The sequence below is a fragment of the Syngnathus floridae genome, chromosome 2 (assembly GCF_059516105.1).
Source record: "Syngnathus floridae isolate MCC-2025c chromosome 2, RoL_Sflo_1.0, whole genome shotgun sequence".
Lineage (NCBI taxonomy): Eukaryota > Metazoa > Chordata > Actinopteri > Syngnathiformes > Syngnathidae > Syngnathus > Syngnathus floridae.
Genome location: NC_142414.1, coordinates 22964364 through 22983759, shown reverse-complemented (window position 1 = coordinate 22983759; position 19396 = coordinate 22964364). Strand labels below are relative to the sequence as shown.

The following is a 19396-nucleotide window of genomic DNA, read 5'->3' as shown; positions in this document are numbered from 1 at the left end:
GACTAATGAACAGAAATGGTCTTAATGCCGGCAAATGTTGATTTTCTGAGGACAGTAATAGCAGAATTGAAACTCAGACATATACAGCAATGGTTATGTAGAAAAACTGTGGAGCTATTGAGACATTCATATTGTGGATGTGGTAAAATCCACCCCAAAATCACAATTTTTTATTTAATATCAATTCATTTTTAGAGCACAGCGAGCTGTTTTTTTTCGATGTTCCTAGCAACAAAAATTTTTATATACAGCAAGGAGAAGTGTGTTATACTTCAATACACTCATACAAATGTGCACCTTTTATTGCAAATTAGATTTTTCAACGTGCATACAAGCATGATAATATTTTTAGCTAATAATATTTCAAACTAAAATAAATGATATGTTAAAATATTCTCATTCACAAGACGTCCGCCACAGGTGAGTCTGCAAGTTCTTGTATTCATTAAGAAATTGGTAACTTTTCAAAAGAGTTGTGCAATTTTATTTTGTTTCACCTTGCACGTGTATACGTGTGACAGTGAAGAAAACTGATGGACAACCAAGTATGTGTCCATTTCAGGTTTTACCTTTGCTGAGATAAAAATGTCAGCGGAACACATTCCGCCCAAACGGCAATAGGACACCTTATCTGCACAGACAGCTGCTGCAGACGTGTGCACGTATAGGATATTGCCAATGCATTGACACCAATGTCACCAATGTGGATGCAGTCATCGGCCTGCATTAGGAGCAATTTCACGTCACACTAGATCCATTTGACAGCACGATTTTTTTTCCAACACATATTTTTTTTGCTTTTCCAAAGAATAAAAAAGTGCACAAATGAACTTAAAAATCATTGTATGGCGTGAGCTATGTATTGAAAATCTGAATCAGAATACAGTATTTTTTCGGTCCTCCATTACGATGTAGTTTTAGAACGACTCACCATTGATTATATTGGTAAATTTTGAGAACTTTGCCTTTGAAAGAAAGCAAGCATTTCAAGCACATACATTAGGCATAGTTTTTACTGAAGCCTGAAAACGCCTTCTCTAATTTATATAAGAATGATAGGTCACGTATCTAATATTCAGAAACTGTAAGCATGCGCATGGGCATTGTTTTTTACCGGTAATGATGGCCGGCACGCCCCAGCCGATGGCGTAGTAGAATCGCATGGCGCCAAAGTTGATGTTGCGTTGCTCAGTCTGCATGCGGTAGATGTGAAGGCCTTCCACAAACATCCAGGCGAATGTGGACATGAAGAAGTAATGCATGAGGATGGCCACCACTGTGCACAGGAACTGCAAGAGGAGAAGGAGGGTGACTCAGAAGCAAGGTGAGACAGATGGCTCCAAGTGAAGATGGAACGAATGAAGTGATAGAGAGTGAGTGATATACATGGAAAAAGAGGTGTGCAAAATCTTGCCAATAGATTTAGTGTTGGGCAGAATTCTTGGATTGTGGCCTGAGACAGTTACCATGATTACAAAAAGTAAAAACATTCCCCTTGACAATATTCTTTTAAAAGGGATGGATTTGACAGTAGAAGTGTGAGAAATAGCAAATATAGCAGGATGACGATGAGCACTAACACGCTCTGCTAAGCATGATGCATAATATACATTAATTGAGAGAGCACATAGGGTAGTACAGCTGGAATTAACAATTTTAATTAATAAGATTTCATGCAGAGTGAGCACACATGAGCAGCTTTTCCTCTGTAAGAAATCAAGATATACCTTGCTGCACACAAATGCAAACACAAATGCATATATGGCATCATTAAAATGGCAGGAAGGAAAATGGAAGTGCAGAGCAAAAGCTGCGGGGTCTATAAAAACATGAGAAAATTACCATCAAACAGAAAAAACAACACAGTGAGCAAGTAAATGTTTTAGAACTATAAAATTCAGGCTGGGAAAGATAACATAATAATGTATTTTGCAATAATATACAAAAAGTACAGTTTGTAGAGAGTATATTTCCAGAAAAATAGTAGCCCAATCAGCAGTGTGCCAAAGTTAGAGGCATGGTTTGTATTTCGCTTTCAATTAGCAACCAAGAAACAGACTGATTGTTTTTTTAATCGAATGCAAAAAAAAGAGAAAAACAGTTTTCACAAATTCAATTTAGGGCTCTGATTAAAAAATACAAAATAAAAATTGAGTGTGATGTTAATATTTATTCATCTTTACTTAATTGGGATGTTTGGTAAAAATAAATGATTCCCAGATTTGAGAACTTCTTTTCCTGAGTGATTTAAGCAAGTGCCGCTTGTCATTTTGTACTTTACTCATGTACCGTACTTGATAACTGCATTGGCCTCTAGTGTATGTGACAGACACACCATTTGCACAAAATGTTTCTCAAGGCTGTTTTACAGACTGATTTGTGAAACAAACCATCTGGCAAGTCAAGTTAGGAATGATGCCAAAATTGGTAAGTCACAACACAGATGAAATAACGCAAACTGAAATGTCTCCACATACTGCATTTTACATTTTACATGTCGAAGTCACCTAGATAATCACAAAGTAGAGTGAGCTAGAATGATTCCTTGACACAAACTAGGCAGGAGAAACTCAAGGACCAACCTGTTGTTCAGTCTGATTGACACCCAGTAGAAACACAAGCTCAGACAGAAACATGGCCGCCGCCGTGTTGGAATGGATGCTCCTGGTGTTGGACTTGAGACCTCGGAGGCAGGACAGCACCAGGACGGTGAGAAGCAGAGCCAGCATTGACAGCACCAGACAGGAGTACGTGATTAAAGCGAGCGTCTCCAAATCGCCCTCCAACTGCTGCTTGTGAAAGCAATAAAAAGGAAATCAGTGGGTAACATTTCTGGCTGTGAGAAAGCTGAAGCCTATCCCAGCCGTCTTGGGCGGTAAACAGGGTACACCCTGAACTGGTTGCCAGCCAATCATACGGCACACATAGACAAACAAGCATTCACACTCACAATCACACCTACGGACAATTTGTAGTGGTCAATTCACCGACTATGCATGTTTTCAGAATGTGGGAGTAAACTGGAATACCCTGAAGAAACCCACACAGGCACGGGGAGAACATGCAAACGCCGCATAGGAAGGCCAGAGGCCGGGATCGGACCCACGAGCCCTGCACTGTGATTCAGAAGCGCAAGCAAGTGAAGCTATAGTATATCTTAAATCTGAGGTTTGAGAGCATCTAAAAGAAAAATCTACAGTATTTAGCCTTTGATGACACAAAATAATCTGTCAACATTTAAGAAATAGATGTTAAGATATAAATAAGATCATGATCTGTGAACTACAGACAAAAATACCGCTTAGAATGGCAGTAGATTGCAAACACAACACAGTAACAAACCACATTATCTTTTTGCGGTATTTGCTTTAGTTTAAAATTCAAGACAAAGACCAGAAGGCAAAGAGCCTGTTAAGTATTGCTTTCAAGTTAATTGCATTCCGCTGCACTACCATGTGATTGAGACCACGTAATAGTGTGTACGTATCACAAACCTCTCTTTGCGAACTGTCCATCAGCACTCCAAAGGTGCCCAGTCTTTGACACTGACAGCGGACATGTGACGTGTTCCTGTATACCACCATACAGTCCCTTACTGTCCAACAGCCGCCAATCTCACACCTGCAGGACCACAGAACAAAGACATCCATGAGAGAAGATAAACATTACATCATGAATATATTAAGTTATCTTTATTGTTCATCTGAATCTGCGACCTTACAATAAAGTACAGCATGTCCTTTCTGAATATCAGCATTATTAAAGAAACCTCCCTAAAGCAGAGGAGGGTAAAATACAGCCTACGAGCCAGCTCTGGTTATTCCTAACAGCATACATCATGTAGGCAAAAAAAGAGCCGAAAGTCACAGCAACATCATTTTTTTTTGCCTCATCTACAAATGACTATAGTCAAAACTGTTTTAAAAAGTCAACAGTGGCCTTTGAGAACAAACTTTTTCCCACCACTGCTCAAAAGGCTAAATAAAGATTGTATATTGTATACCGAACTGAACTACGATTACAAACAATTGTGAACTGACTGGCTGCTGTGGTTCCACTGCACACACAGCGGCTTGCTGCGATTGGCTGTTTCTAGTAGCTTAAACTCCAGTAAGATGGGCTGGTCCAAATGTCCACCCACAAAAGTTTGATTGTTGTAGACAGAGATGGTGACCACCGGGGAGTTCATGACTGGGTGTCTAGGAAGTCTGGAAACAAAAGAGAGTGTAGGGTTAATGACCTCATTCAGTGAGCCCATCTTTTACAGTCCTATCTAGAGGTTGAGGTTGAAATTTTCTAATGATAACTCTCCTTTTGTATCTACAGGTAAATATTGTAGGCCAAGACTATCAGGAATTTCCCATTATGAGGGACGTCTGATACCGCTTTTCTTCATACCAATATCATAATGAGTATTCAACTCTTGAGTAGTCAGCAATAGCAATTCTAAATACCATTAGTGCTACTGATATTTTTGATGCATAAAATTTCTCCCAAAACAGTGACAGATCATTTTAAATACCTATATCGCAATATAGATTTTTCTCATTAAAGGTACAGTGTGTGAAAAGACTGTGAACTTGTTGATTCTTACCTCACTCCTCGTCTGTCCGTGTGATATTTGGGAGGGAGTGCCCCGCCCAGACTTCGATAGATGAGCAAAATCACGATTGTGATGGGCGGTTCAACTGTTCTCCGAGCTGCAGTGTACTCTGTCTGATTGGCCGAGATGCTAACTGTCGCTTGAACAGCGTTAGAAGGAGGAACGTCTGAGAGAGAGAACTCTTGGTTAGTATTTTCTCTTTGTTGGCAACTCTCGCACTTCTTCATATTTATGCGTGTATTCTCACGTTCTTTCTCTGTGCGCTCTTTTTCCTTCCAGTTGTGTTGCTGTTGTCGTTGTGGCATGAGCGCAGCGGGGGGCAGTATTACATGGGTGTATGGATCCCACACAGCCTGACTACGAAACAGTGTCGTGTGGTAACGTGGAAAACGTCGCCGCACATGGGTGTGATTCTCCACCCGATCCAGATTCATGACTAAAATACAGAGGAAACAAAAACAAGTTGTTGTTTTTGAACCAAATCCCTATGTTTGAGCCAAAGGGAAGATAACACACATGCAAATGTTAAAAGCATGCGTCATGTCAAAAGTACATTTTGACAGTAAAACTAAAGAATAATACAATTGTTCATGCATTAGCCTTTACAAATATTTTCTATTTTCCAATAAATTTTGTCCAAATGATAGCTCTTGGTTAGTAGTAGGTACATTTAAAAAAGGAATACAAAAACACTTTAAGGTCTTGAAAATTGAGTGAATTTGTTCATTTGATAGCTGAAATGCTTCAGGCGCTGTACATGGAAGCTTCCATTCCAATGATGAATGTGTGTGTGTGTGTGTGTGTGTGTGTGTGTGTGTGTGTGTGTGTGTGTGCGTGCATGCGTGCGTGCATGTGAGCGTCATCTATCTCTATGCTGCTGCCAGCTCTTCTCATCTGCGTCCCCCATTCATTCTAGCCCATTTCATGGCAGATCATCCGTGAGGATTTACATCTTGAAGCTGTCCACTCAATGTTATCGTCCTTGACTGATGTTATAGCTCCATCATGTCTGTATGTGTGTCATCCTCAACTCACCAATATTGGGTGCCACCAGTGCCACGGGGTTGAGATATGTGAGCTTCATATTTTGAGCCAGATTCTGCGTGTACTGCTCCAGCAGCTCAGACAATTCAGCCGGACCGCTCGCAACGTGGTTCTGACCCTGAGCGAGGGCGCGCCAAAGCCCCTCTGTTCCAGGAGCCAACAGCACACTGCAGCCCCGCAGGATGTTCTGGAAGGAGCCAAAGGAGTACATTTTGGTGTGAAGATTGCAATGAATACCAAAAAAAGCAAAGAAGTAGACAAATTGCAATAAAAGCAGGGAGGAGGAAGAACTATAACGTGTATAAAAAGACATGATAAGAGAGCCTTTGGTTTGCCTGTTTTTGTCATTCTGTTTGTGGTTCATATATGAACAGAGGGCATGGGGGTGCAGGGGGGGGGGGGGGGGTGGGGGGGGGGGGGCTTCATGATACCGCTCCAGATCCAATAAAGTATTGGAGCATCATGATGCTCAGGGGAGAATACAGTAACAAAGCACAGAGTGCAGTGGAGGAGCTAGGAAAGCAACGAACTGTAAAAGACAGAAAAAGGTTGGCTGAATAAATTTACAGGGGAACTGACAAGTAGGAAATGGTGAAGTCAAACCAAGAACTAAGGCTACATCCTTACATTTAAAAATTGATCAGTGAGTTGTATTTAAGAAAACAATCTGCAGACAACAGAATCCACTTGCAGGATATTAATTGGATTATTGAGTCACTTCCACAAAAGGTACAAAAACTAGTATGTCAAACAAATTGGAATTAGCCATGGATGCCCTTCAAAATAAAATTAAAACCAAACTCTAGTGCTTTTTGCTTGTAGATGAATTGCCAAAATGAAGTTATTTCTACAGTATGGAATTATTTTTTCCAGCACGTGTTGCTTCACTCAGATAGAGGTCTGACATAAGACGGCATTCATTTCACTCACTATAGGATTTCCTTTAAGGTAGGACTCAGTTGCCATGACAACTGTAGTCTCGACAGATCGATCAAAGTAATGAAAGTTACTTGAACTGTGATTGCCAAACCTCAAACATCCGAAAAATAACAATAACATTAGCATCCTTCTTCGATTGTTTGCTTTATTTGAAAGAATGACAGTATCCAGCATGCCCCACAAGTCTTTCTTAATAAAGATAAAGAGAATCTTAGATTTCTTTTTGATAACTCTCCTTAAAAGAAGACACACAATTTTCAGTCCCAAAAGCTATGAATTTACAACGCGTGCAGAGCTGCGAGAGAGAAAAGAGAATAAACACTGTTGGCATAAGGATGGTGTGAAAATTGAGAGATGAAAAAAATAATGGAGAAAATGCATACGCATTAGCACATTAGAAATTTCTCTTTTTAAAAAGGTCAACATTTCCTTGAAGTTGTCATTGTGATTACAAGATGATGATATATTACTTCCCAAGCAATGACCGTTTCTATGGCAACTCATTTCTAGTGGTATAACAATGACTGAGCCCTTTTCAAAAGCTCGGTATATAGCCACAGCTGCAAGTGGAAGAGGTCCGCTATAAATCTTATTTTCCCAGTCTCTCACAAAAACTTAAAATTCTCCCTCCTTGCATGAATGAGCTGAAGCTGTACATGACACACACGGAAATCTTTCAGAGTACACTAAGAGGAGGAAGCGGAGTGCTCCCAGTATGATTGCATGACTGGAAAGCCTGTTGGCATGTTCAAATGCCAACAAGTTCCCAATTTCTCATCATATCAGGTACGTATAATGAGGCTCTGTCGTATGATAGAATGACATTTGCAATATTAGATGAGCTGCCATCACTTGACTGCCATCGCAACATCACTTGCTTAAGACTTAAGCTTCCATTGCTACATATCAAGCATATGTAAACACTGTGGCATGTGTAGCTACATACAATGACGCAGAGGTTTAGTGTGGTGATGCCAACATGAATTTATCAGTAGCACGGCAGTAATCCTTTTTGTAAAATTAAAACCACACACAATTGATCGTGTTTGCATGGATTAGAGATGCTGGCTTAATCTACTGTGCAGGAGTTCATGATACAGTCAGATCGAGATGCAATTGTCACGGTTCACAATGCCGGCAGGCATGACTGGCGCTGTGGCAGTGCTGAATCTCATAACATGTTCAGGACATTTTTACACTCTTTTTGACTGAATGAATTCAATTGCTTCTTTTCTGTGCTAGAGCTGGCTGAAGAGCAGTCTATTAATGATTTTTTAATTGAATATTAAAATTGAATAAAAGAAAGCTATCAAAAGGAAAAATACCATTCAAAATATCTGGTAGTAAAAACAGTTTTTGCGGTCCAAATTTCCTCTTGGGTTTTTGTAACGTCTGCCTGCAGAATAACACAGTTGGGTTTTTTTTAGACTGACTTTTTTTAAATCCACATTTTCTTAAGTACAATTTCTATTGATATTGACCAGGTGTCTTTTGCGATATATATTGACAATGAATTATTGCGCAGCCCTAACTTGGCGTTAGGCAAAATTTGTTTTGGGAGTCACAACAGCATATTGACTGTAGCATATTATTCCAACTTCAAAGTACTAGTCATTTGCTCAACCAAAATAACATCAAAATAGTCCTATCCCAACATTGTGCACGTAATAAAGTAGTATAATAGACAATTTGAATTCAATAAATCAATGTTGTTTCGAGGAGAAGTAATCATTTGAGCAATACGTGAAAAAGCAAGGCAATGAATGATGCTACATTATGCCCACCTACTGAATTCTAATGTGTTTGTTAGCCTTCAGACTTCGATATCAAGACCTTGTCCAAGCACATTAACGACATATTTTCTTTCAATGCACTTTAATGCTCCTCTCACGCTCATGTACTCCTCCATATTCCTTTTTTCACCACTATCCTATATCGACCCTTGCTGCCGATCCTGCAATCGTCATCAAAGTAAATCTGCATTCTTGTCTGCCTAAAACTTGACAATGGCTACGCATCTCCTACCTCATTGAAGTGTGCATCCTGCGTGGCGGTGAGTCCAAAGCCAGTTTGTAGGGTCTCGAAGGTGAGAAGGCGTGACAACAGTCGCTCTGCGATGAGCAAATCATTCCCATAGAGGCGGCCTGTTGCTTCGGTGACATCACGGAGTTGATGTGCGAGCTTCTTCTCCATGATTGTGTTCAGCTCTGTCTCATTGCGCTCAAGTGAATCCAGCTGAATGAAAACCAAGAAATATGGCGATGTAAATGCAGCTACAATTTAATACTAAATACCTTGTGCTTTCTTTCTATCTAGAGCATTATTTGCCAACGTACAGCAGCATTGAGCTCCACAAATGGAGGGGAGGTGCAGTTGTAAAGGTCTGGCTCCATCCAGCCTCTCTCAATATCACAGTGTCTGATTGCAGCCCCTGTAAGTCCAAGGGCAGAATTTGTGTTATGGTTCCATTCCAAAAGGTCACAACCTGTATGAATTGACTGGAGATGTGAACTCACCCACAGAACCTTTAGGGCATGGAACGGCAGCGGGGAGGTTAAACTTGGTCCGTGGCCACCAGATCCCTTGAGTGATGGTCTTTGGGCAGCCATCGTAAATGACTGCACAAAACAAAACATTTAGTAACAATGGATGTGGTGTTTGCTTCACATGCAGACAAATGTGGTGGATGAGTAAGACCTACGGACCAGAGATAATAAATTATCCAAAAATATTGGAAGGAAAATAGAGATGGGGCTCACATTGTTTTGTAACTAGAGTGTTTGAAACCATATAAAAACACAAAAAAAATCCAAGAGACACTGACTTGTTTCACACTTCTAATTAGCAAACTAAAAAATCCCTAACTACGTGAGAACTCAAACACACCCTCACCTTCACACCCTGAGTTTGTGACCTCAGCAAATGGGTTGTCACAAGTGTTACACTGGCGACCAATCACGCCGGGCCTACATGGGCACTGGCCAGTCTCGGGGTCGCATGTTCGTGAGAAGGAGCCGACTGGGTAGCAGTCACACGGCAGGCAGCTGTCTGAGCCGCGCGGACGGTAGTGAAACTCCTGAAAACACATGAAGAAAATTAGCAAACCCACTCTTAAAACTAAAAATAAAAGTCAAAATAAAATAAAAACTATCCATCCACTTCAATGAAAAAACGATGACTGCCACCAACTGCTTTAGTACCAGATATCACTCACTTACTGTCTAAATGTGTTTGTTTCTGAATTATTTTTCTTTTATTTCCAACAACACACAAATAATTTTCTAACAGTCATATGCCCACAAGGTTTGACAAATTCTGAACGACAAGTTAAGGGCTGCCAGTGTCGACCTGCCAGACAGAGTTGACAGGAATTGGAAAAGACAATAGCATAATGATGGTGATATTCACGTATGTGTCACACAGAACATATATGTGGACATGGACACCTGGGGAAAAAAAATCTGATACATTTTCCATAATACCACACAGATTGAAGGGTAATAGTAAATATTAGAGAGTGGATCACCCAAATAGAAATGTACACACACACACGGACGACATGGCACAAGCCTGTGTGCCATGCAAATGGTGATAGTTTTTTTTTTTTTTTTCTTTTTCCACATAAAGCTTTTCAGACCATAGTTATTTTATGTAATCTGTGCTTAAAAATAATTTCTTTTCATGTATCACAGTTGTATATTACGATAGCAGACTGGGTACTAGTAGCAAGGTGGTTTACAAAGTATGCAATGATGTATAAATTATGCAATTTCCAACCTAAAACGGCCTGTAGACACTATGAGCGTGCGTCCTGTCCTACCTTGCAGCGACAGTGTCCACTTGTCTTGTTACAGTCGGGGTCGAAGCCATTATTGACATCACAATGACAGGGCCCGCAGGTGGGAGATCCCCACCAACCTCTGGGACACTGGTGGTCAATCCTAAATGTGCACACAAGATAGTTGATTTGGTATATAAAGTATATACAGTATCTTGGCCGCTCATTATCAAAATTAGCTTTAAAGAACCCTGCATAAAGTTTGACAGAAGTTGGACCCACCTGTGTTGGCAGTACTGTCCATAGTGGTTGTCACCACAGTCACAGATGTAGCCATGTGACGAGCTGGGCTTCCTGTGGCACTGAGCGTCATTTTCACAAGGATTCAGATGGCAAGCGTCAGTGCACCCTTTCCCATAGTAACCTGCAAGAGAGTGAGAGAGTGTGTGCATAAAAAAACATGCATTCCAATGCGATGCATTCCAACGCGATGTGAAGAGCAAATACAAATACTCTTGACATTCATGTACAGCTCATTTACTTTGTCAAACATGTAGGAAGAAAATGTACATTGGTTTCTACGAAAGAGCCGTGATTTTCCCTCCAACCATAACAATATGATGTACGCAATAAAGACAAGAGACGGATGTCGTGAATGTTTTGCGGAAATCTTCATGAATATTTTGCTAGCAGCGAGCATTTTGTAAACACGCTAAGGGCAAATAGCTGTCAACCTTCTGTGTGATAAATAAGATCAACACATTCAGTACAAAAATAGCATTTTTTTTCTTCCAACAGTATTTTTGTCACGAGTGTTAATAATGTATAGATGTGGAGCTGAGAAACCTTATGTGGTTGTATTTCACAAGCTCATTAACAGAAATCTATTTAAAGCATGTTGACTTGATGCCGACGTCTCACACGTACACAGCCACACAGATACGTTCAGTATAGAATCACACAAATTTCTGCTTTCACACTCACTCGAACATGCGCACGCACACACACGCACAAATGCAGTCCGTTATCGATGCTATACATCTCCACTCATTCATCATGGCAACTGACAGCACCGTGACGACAGCCTTGGCTTTTTGTTCAAACACTTATAATGATGGGCCTTGAGACAACAATATGGAAAAAAAAAAAGGGAACCGGTCTCAGATGCAGACAGATTTGAGACTGTGTGAACAAAGCAGCAGCACATCACACAAGATGAAAAGGTATGATTAATTAAAACTTTTTTTTTTTAATCATTACACACACTGTTTTTGTGACTGTTCTAGAGGTTTGCTTCTGAAAGAGAATCCTTTTACCACATTCACAACGAATTCTGATTCCCTGAGATACTGTCACCAAGCCGAGACGCCACTGGGAGAGATTAATTCACTTAACCGTAACTACGGCAACTGCTGTACATCACAATATATCGCAACACTTGAGTTAGAGCTGTTTTTGACTTGCTTTTTGTCTCAAGACTTTTTGATCATATTTCTGTAACGCACAGACGGTGACCACCAAGACAGATATCGTAATCATGACACTCCATTCTTGTAGGTCATGGAAATGCATATTTCAAAGTTATCAAGGTGCAAATTAAACAGATTAATTTGGTTTCAGAGTTGTGATAGACAGGTAATAGGAAATCCAGTTGATCGATGTAGCAAATAAAAGTCAGATATTGATCAAACTGGGTTGGCAGCATTGGCTGATCTCTTTTGTTATGTTGACAGCAATACTGGTTGACTGGCAGCAGTTTTATTAAAAATTGTTAAGAGACATTTTAATTAGTCCATGTAACTATCAGTGATTGTAATATTAGTATGGTAGGTAGCGCAGGTTGTAGTTATTGCAGCATGTTGCAAATGGCAAAAATGCCACTCCATTTAGATTTATTGTTTTGTCCGTTGGTTCTCTTCTACAGTATTATGAGTTCCATTATCAGTGTTGATCAATAATAAAACATCTGTCAAACTTGAAAGGTTTTTTTTTCTGACTTTACCTGGTTGAGCACAAATTAAAAAAACAATATGATGATATTTTTACAGAAAGACTACATGGAAAGATTGCTGGATATGGGTTCAAGAATGATCATTTTGGATACCTTGGGGGGTGAAAAAAAAAATCACATACTGCAAAAGACAAACTCCAGAGTTTGAAGATGGTTGACGGGCAGTATTGAACACAATGACAGCTCATATTTATGAGGCAAACATATTGTGAGGCATGCAGATACCCTTGCATGTTATTTTTGTTAGAATGTTTTCAATTGGTTGTTTGCATATTTTGTATTTTATTTTTAGTCATTTATTCAAAATATATCATTGGGAGAAAAGTGAACATGTTTGCCCTATTTAAAATTGTGTGCAATGTCTTGTATTGGACCGATTGCGTACGTAGTCATTTGTATGTGTTTGATTTATCAGATGAAGGTGAATTATTGAGATCTTAACTCTTTCTTTTTTTTCCCCACCCTCTGTTCTGTTATTAAACTTTTATTTGTCTGTAGGCCGCACTCATTGTTCAACTTTCTTCATTTTTAATGATCATTGTGCTGATGAAAAATAATGAGAGCTGTAGTTTAAAATAAACAAGAGCGTGCGTGTGCACGCACACACGCGTTTGCGGTGTTCCATGCAAATAAGACAAGAGGCATTAGCTCATGGGCTAATGGAGGATGCAACAGAAGCAGCACTGCCTCCGTGCTTCCTCTCCCAGGCTGCAAAGCCTGAGGCTTCTGAACACACAGTACAGCCTCTTCATCCTGCTTGCAATTCACGCACACACTCTCACACACACACACACACACACACACACACACACACACACACACACACACACACACACACACACACACACACACACACACACACACACACACACACACACACACACACACACACCTTTTCCATATTTGCTGCGAGCACATTGTCTCATTTCCAAACTTTTCCTTGTTTAGTGACTCCCCTCTAACTTTTACATTGTTCAAATATATACAGTACATAAAGGACAAACAGACAGACAGACGGACAGACAACCAGAGACTTTTCACTTTACTTTACAATATGAGTATTTTGAATATGAATAATTCTTAATACAATGACTGTTTTCTCAAACACTTTTTTCCCTCAATCTGCTGACATATGGTTGCATGTAAACAATGCAGAGCTGAGGATGTCATTTGTATCCTGACACATTTCTCTTGCAGCTTGTTCTGCTTAATTAATGATTCAGTTTTAAATCTTTTTTTTTCCTCTAACCTACTGTTCAGATCTATTCACGAAATGTGTCGCCTATGTTTTCAGGCTATTTAATTAGACTTTCTCAAGTTCTCTTTCTTCTCGTCTTTTGTATTACCGCCCCAAACCGCTGCTGTTTACATTATTTCCGTCTGCCATCATTTTCACTTAATTAAGCATTAACATTTTCAAACCGTCTGTTCCTCCGCTCTGATCTTCCTCTAACTCTCTTTTTGGCTCATTTGTTCACGTGTTTGCTCCCACTGTTGTGATTCATCTCTTCTCATTTGCCTCAAAAGTCTCAGTTTTTTCTTCAATTTCATTTGGATGAAAACTCAAACAGCTCCTCAACATTTCAGGTATTTGCACTTAACTTTTTTCTGACAAACTTTTTTTACTTTAACTCTGAACATGTGAAAACAGTTAAATTATCTGTGCTGGGAAAATTTACTGCTATGCACAATGTAAATTTAAGAAATGAAACAGTTGATATCATTACTTTACTCTCCCTCTTTCTCTGAAGATAGCTTTTGCAATTTCTCTTTCCCAGGTGGGTAAAAGGCAACTAACTCACCAGGTTCACATATGCAGGTGTGCCGCTCCCATTGGTCTGAACAGCGACTGTGGGCGGGACAAGGAGATGAGACGCAAGGGTTCCCCACATTGCAGCCAATTTCAACTTTGACAGTTCTGGAGGGGCGCGGCAGTGAGGGGGCGTCCGGTCTCACACCCAAGCGAACACCCTAGAAAGAGAGACAGTTATTGCATACATATTTTACAAAAACAAATAACTTTCCCTTTATGAGGCCACCCATTCATCAATAATTCACCATTATAGTCTCACCTGTATGCATCCTCTGATCCCATTCTGGACCTCTCCAGAGCCCAACACTCCTCCCACATGCAGATGTTTCACCTTCAATCCATGAATCTCGTTTCCTACAATTGCTGTTCCCTAATGGAGGGGAAAGAATAGTGAGAAGTCAAAGGGGGACAGAAAAGGCAAAAAAATGATCATTGTTAAAAGATGAGAACTGAATTCCTGAACAAAGACGCGGGTTTCATTTGAATGTCACAGTCATTATCAAATAGAAATGTATGAAGAATGAAGAAATCAAGGTTGTCTTTTTAATTAATTTAAAGTGGAATTTAAAGAAATTTAAAGTGCAATAGTTCTAAGTATATATTTTTTTCATGTGTGATTATTACCAAGGACACATTGCAGACTAAAAGATTGGCTTTTGAAGATGGAGCGGCAGACAGAATAATAGACTCAATTAAATAAAAGAAAACAATCAAATGAGATCAATGCACACAGTGACAATGCTCACAACAGTGGATGTGATGTGAAGCAGCAGTGTCTGGGAACATTAGACATCAAGCATGAAATATAAATCAATGGGTCCCATCTACGATGTTAGTCTTTCAGCAATAAGAATTGATGTTTGGCCGACAGTCACTGCAAAGTAATTTCAAAGGTAATCACTGTCAAATTAATGAATACTTAATGTCAAACATCGACTGCTGTAAACATCCTCACAAACCTAGCGAGAAGATTCCAGATACAATCTTTGGGCATTTGTAATGGTCTTGTTCAATGGTCTTCATTCTCACAAGGAAATAAATGTGAAAAAAAACCTGCTTTCTGTTGGTGGTTTACCTTTATTATTACTATACACGTAGCTTAGGACTCTGCCTAGCAAACATTATAGAGGAGGAAAAACACTTTTGTTGAGCTACACTAATAGCTCAAATTCTATTTCAGAAGCAATTTTTTTATGTGTAATGTGAATGTGGTTTAGTGATTTGTTTTTACTCAGAGAAATTTGATTGGATTTGGGTGCAAATTATATAAGCGTGTATTATTTTTACTTGAATCTATTTTAACTTTGTAGTTACAGTTGCAGAGACCGACCAGATCTGGTCGATAGAACTGCACCTCCAGAGCTGGAGTGGATCATACTTAATTTAGGTATGCACCCTTTGCCTTTGTGAGAGCTTTGGCTGAGACATTCTCTCTAAGATCAGCTATAAAATGTAAAATTGAAGTGATGGTTTCTTTTGGCTTATTGATACTTACTTGATAAAGTCCAAAGTCAAGGCGAAGAGTGGCAACATAGCGAGTTTCACGGCCACTGCGAACATCTCGTAGTTCTAGCTGGAGGTCGTGCCACCGCCCATCTGCCACCTGAACCTGATCTAGCCTCAACCTCACTGGTCTGGTAGAACCCCGAGTGACAGAGAACACTAGCTGACCATTTATCACCTGGAAGAGAATGCGACACATCAGTAAACATAATCGGGTAGTCGAAGTAGCATGAATAAGACAAAAAGTATGAAAGAGATGTTTCCTAACCTGAAATAGCAGGCTTGTATACTGGCCGGCCTGAGCCTGAAGCAGCGTCCCTTCTCGGGATCTGGTTCGGAACACCAAACCCAGGTACCAAGGTGTGGAAATAGTGACGTCGTTCTTTAGATCCCACCAGAGGGCACTGTTTCCCAAAAAGCGATGGGGGTGTGGCATCACTGCAGAAAAGATGAGAAGGGATCATGTGTAAAAAGTCAGAGACATCCGGGATGACAATAATGGTGAAGAGTCATCGGATGAGTCATTGGACTTGAGAAGAAATATGATGTAGAGGAAATTTAATATTACTGTGTGCGTGTGTATGAATAACCACAGAACCACGGCCTAGTGTAATTACGAGCAAAGTCGACACTTGGAATAATGATTAGACACTGAAATTTGAATGCCGCGCTGGTAGTCAACAGCGCGGTGTTCTCAGGACAGTTGGGAGTCTCTCCAGCGTGTCCTGGGTCGTTTCCAGAGAATTCTCCTGGTGGGATGTGCCCGGAACGTCTCACCAGCATTCTAACAAGATGCCCGAGCCACCTCATCTGGCTCCTCTCAATGTGGAGGAAGAGCGACTCAACTTTAAGTTCCTCCCGAACGACTCATTTGGGTCACTTCTACCCAGGATCTGCTGCTTAGTCTCAGATTTGGAGGTGCCAATTCTCATCCTAAGCACTTTACACCTCTACTGCAAACCACTTCAGTGAGCGTTGGAGATTGCGAGATTCATTCATTCGCCATCTGCCTCTGTTCTCTTTTCAGGAACTCTGTTTTACTTATAAACACATTTAGCTAACCCTGATCATATTTTCCAGCCTGTCTTCCGCTCCTGCTTATCTATGTAACAGCTTTTCATTTTCTGCTCAAAATCCCTTGTGGTCTGTTCCACCCTCAAGCTCAACCATAAGCTTCAGTTTTCTTTTACCCATGCTGCTCCTATTTGACCCTTTGCTCTTCTATCTAAAACGTCCAGGTAAATAAAGCCCATTGAACATAGAAAGCACCTTGTTGTAGATTTCATACTGTGATCACTTTCTGCTAATATTTTCATAGTAATGTATTAAGCACTGAACACCATAGGCAAATTTATTTTTTGTTACTGAAATAGGCTCTCACCATGGCCGCAGTCCTTCCCTCCGTACCCAAGAGGACAGTCACAGGAGAATGTCTCCCAGCTGACCCGGCAGATTCCTCCATTCTGACAGGGATTGGACTTGCAGAAGGGAAGTTTTGCACTGCAGCCTATCAGTAACACAGGAGAACACCATATTACATATTTATAGTATTTGCAGGTATTAAAAACGGATACATAGCGAATTGCACGTATTCACTGGGGATAGGGACCAAGCTGGACTATGAATGGCAGAAATCCCCGTATAATTGACAGCTATTGAAATGCATCAGGGCAGTGGGGGCATTTGGGATCAATGTAGTACGTAGACTGCTGTAAGTTCTGATGAATTTGTTCAGGTCACAAGCACAGATATGTGCGTGAATTTCATCATATTTCATTTACAAATATGAAAACAAAGCATTAAACCTTCTGAGTCATCTTGGAAATAGATTAATTGAACGCATCATTATTATTATGATTGCCTTCATTATTTTTGTTTTTAAATCGTCCTGTTGGCCAGTGTGCCATCATTGTTAGTGTTATGATATCTGTTCCCATGCCACCCACTGGTCATGCACAGATTGTTGCTAGTCCCAAAAATAGAGCAACGAAAGATAGCTATGGCTTGAATAAAATTGCTAACCTGGCAGAGTTCCATTGTTAGCAATAAACCCAGCCAAGTCCAGTGGTTTGTTGTCAATGTGCAGCTCCTTCATACAGCCGATAAACTCCCTGGTGCCAAACGGGAAGTTGTCTGGAATGTTGGGAACCCCACCAAGGAACAATGGACCAGTAAGGTCAAGAGACCTAAGAAATCAGGAGATATGGATTAAGGATGTTAAGGCAGAATTTTCTCATTCACCCATTGTCAGATAATAAGAAAGGACAGGCGATAAGGATTAAACAAACCCATGAAATATCTTGCCTGAGGAAATAATAATGGCAGCATAAGCACGGCTTTTGGGGTGAAATCAAAGGATGATGGTGGACTAAAGAGGAGGAAAGAAATTGAAAAGAGGAGACAGGAAAAATAATACAAGGAGATAGATGAAGATTGAATATGAGTGACGTTAATCATCAAGCGGATTACGAGGTAGATGGGGGACAAAGCAGAGAACAGGGGCAAAAAATAAAATAAGGTGCTTTAAGGAAACATCGACAAAATAACAATCATAATCATAATAATGGAGGCAAAAAATGACAAAAGGATGACAGGAGGTAGCTGGGACGCAGACTAAAAAAAATCCGTGATTAACTGTGCGTTAAGGCATATATCAAAAGTGAATGAGAAAACAGAAGGTAAGCTGAGGAAATGTGGGGAGAAAGAAGATGTGATAATGGATAACCTGACATACAAAAAAGGCATCTCTGTGTTGTCGTTGAGACATTTGTGCTCTCGAGTGTGAATTATTGTCTTTGTTTTCTTTGTTAAACCTGGCTTTGATAAAAGACCATATATCAAATGGAGAGGAAACCCAGACACATTAAAACACAAAAAGAGATTTACCTTTGACAAATATGAAAAAAAAAGCATCATTGGAAGCCAGTGCTGAGTAAAAGATGACACATGCTATGGAGACGATAGACAGTGTTTCTCTGATCCTTCCTGCTTTTCTTCATGCTTAGATGACACAGCTAATGTGATCACAGCACCCAGAAGCCAGACATAAACCACTACAACAACAAAAATTTTAAGCATCTGTAGAGTAGTGTTTAGCTTTAACTCATCTGCTCCACAGTTAAAAGGTTCCAGGTCAAAATTTCGGTTTCACACCTCTTGTGTCGAGTTTGTATGATCTACCCATACTGAAGTGGATTTTCTCTAGATATTTTGTCTTCTTCACAAGTTCCAAAAACTTGCATGTTGTGTTGATTTGTCTAAAATTGCGTCTATAATTTGTCAATAGATAGAAATGTGGCTACTTGGTACGGCAAAGTCAATAAGTCATAGTCAACTAGTACTTATTAGTACTAGTTAGTGGGGGGAAGAAATTAAAAAGTGAAATGTATGAAATGTATGTCTATGCACCAAATGACCCCTTTGCACATTTCTGATTTAGAAAATAACTTCTTACACGTCTCAACTTTCAAGGCTCTGCTCTCAAATGCAGCGCGCAAAAACTGACACCTCTTAATTTTTGTGTCACGACAAGACTAGTTTACTGTATTTCGGAACGTGGCAGACAGTGGTGCACCATGCTGTTCGTTTTCTTTTGCACGCCCCCGATGCATATCAAAATTTGGTAACAGAAAGTATACTTCAGACCAGCTCAAAGCAGGTCTAGTTTATGCACAGGTAGAGAAACTCAGATTCCTTGGCAGTGGC

General features: G+C 40.1%; 1 protein-coding gene across 2 annotated transcripts in view; it reads right to left on the bottom strand.

Moving 5' to 3' along the window:
• Window positions 1–19396, bottom strand: part of celsr3 (cadherin, EGF LAG seven-pass G-type receptor 3) — a 68638-nt gene that overhangs the window by 7326 nt on the left and 41916 nt on the right. For both annotated transcript variants that reach the window (XM_088364352.1, XM_088364357.1), the window contains 19 exons: window positions 17714–17877; window positions 17073–17198; window positions 15960–16129; window positions 15684–15869; window positions 14448–14558; window positions 14178–14346; window positions 10647–10788; window positions 10407–10527; window positions 9479–9662; window positions 9103–9204; window positions 8923–9017; window positions 8612–8821; window positions 5639–5834; window positions 4851–5039; window positions 4595–4769; window positions 4041–4208; window positions 3495–3621; window positions 2583–2789; window positions 1115–1289 (listed from right to left, as the gene is read on the bottom strand). In XM_088364352.1, the coding sequence (XP_088220478.1) occupies window positions 1115–1289; window positions 2583–2789; window positions 3495–3621; window positions 4041–4208; window positions 4595–4769; window positions 4851–5039; window positions 5639–5834; window positions 8612–8821; window positions 8923–9017; window positions 9103–9204; window positions 9479–9662; window positions 10407–10527; window positions 10647–10788; window positions 14178–14346; window positions 14448–14558; window positions 15684–15869; window positions 15960–16129; window positions 17073–17198; window positions 17714–17877 (3017 nt within the window). The remainder of the gene's footprint in view (window positions 1–1114; window positions 1290–2582; window positions 2790–3494; window positions 3622–4040; window positions 4209–4594; window positions 4770–4850; window positions 5040–5638; window positions 5835–8611; window positions 8822–8922; window positions 9018–9102; window positions 9205–9478; window positions 9663–10406; window positions 10528–10646; window positions 10789–14177; window positions 14347–14447; window positions 14559–15683; window positions 15870–15959; window positions 16130–17072; window positions 17199–17713; window positions 17878–19396) is intronic.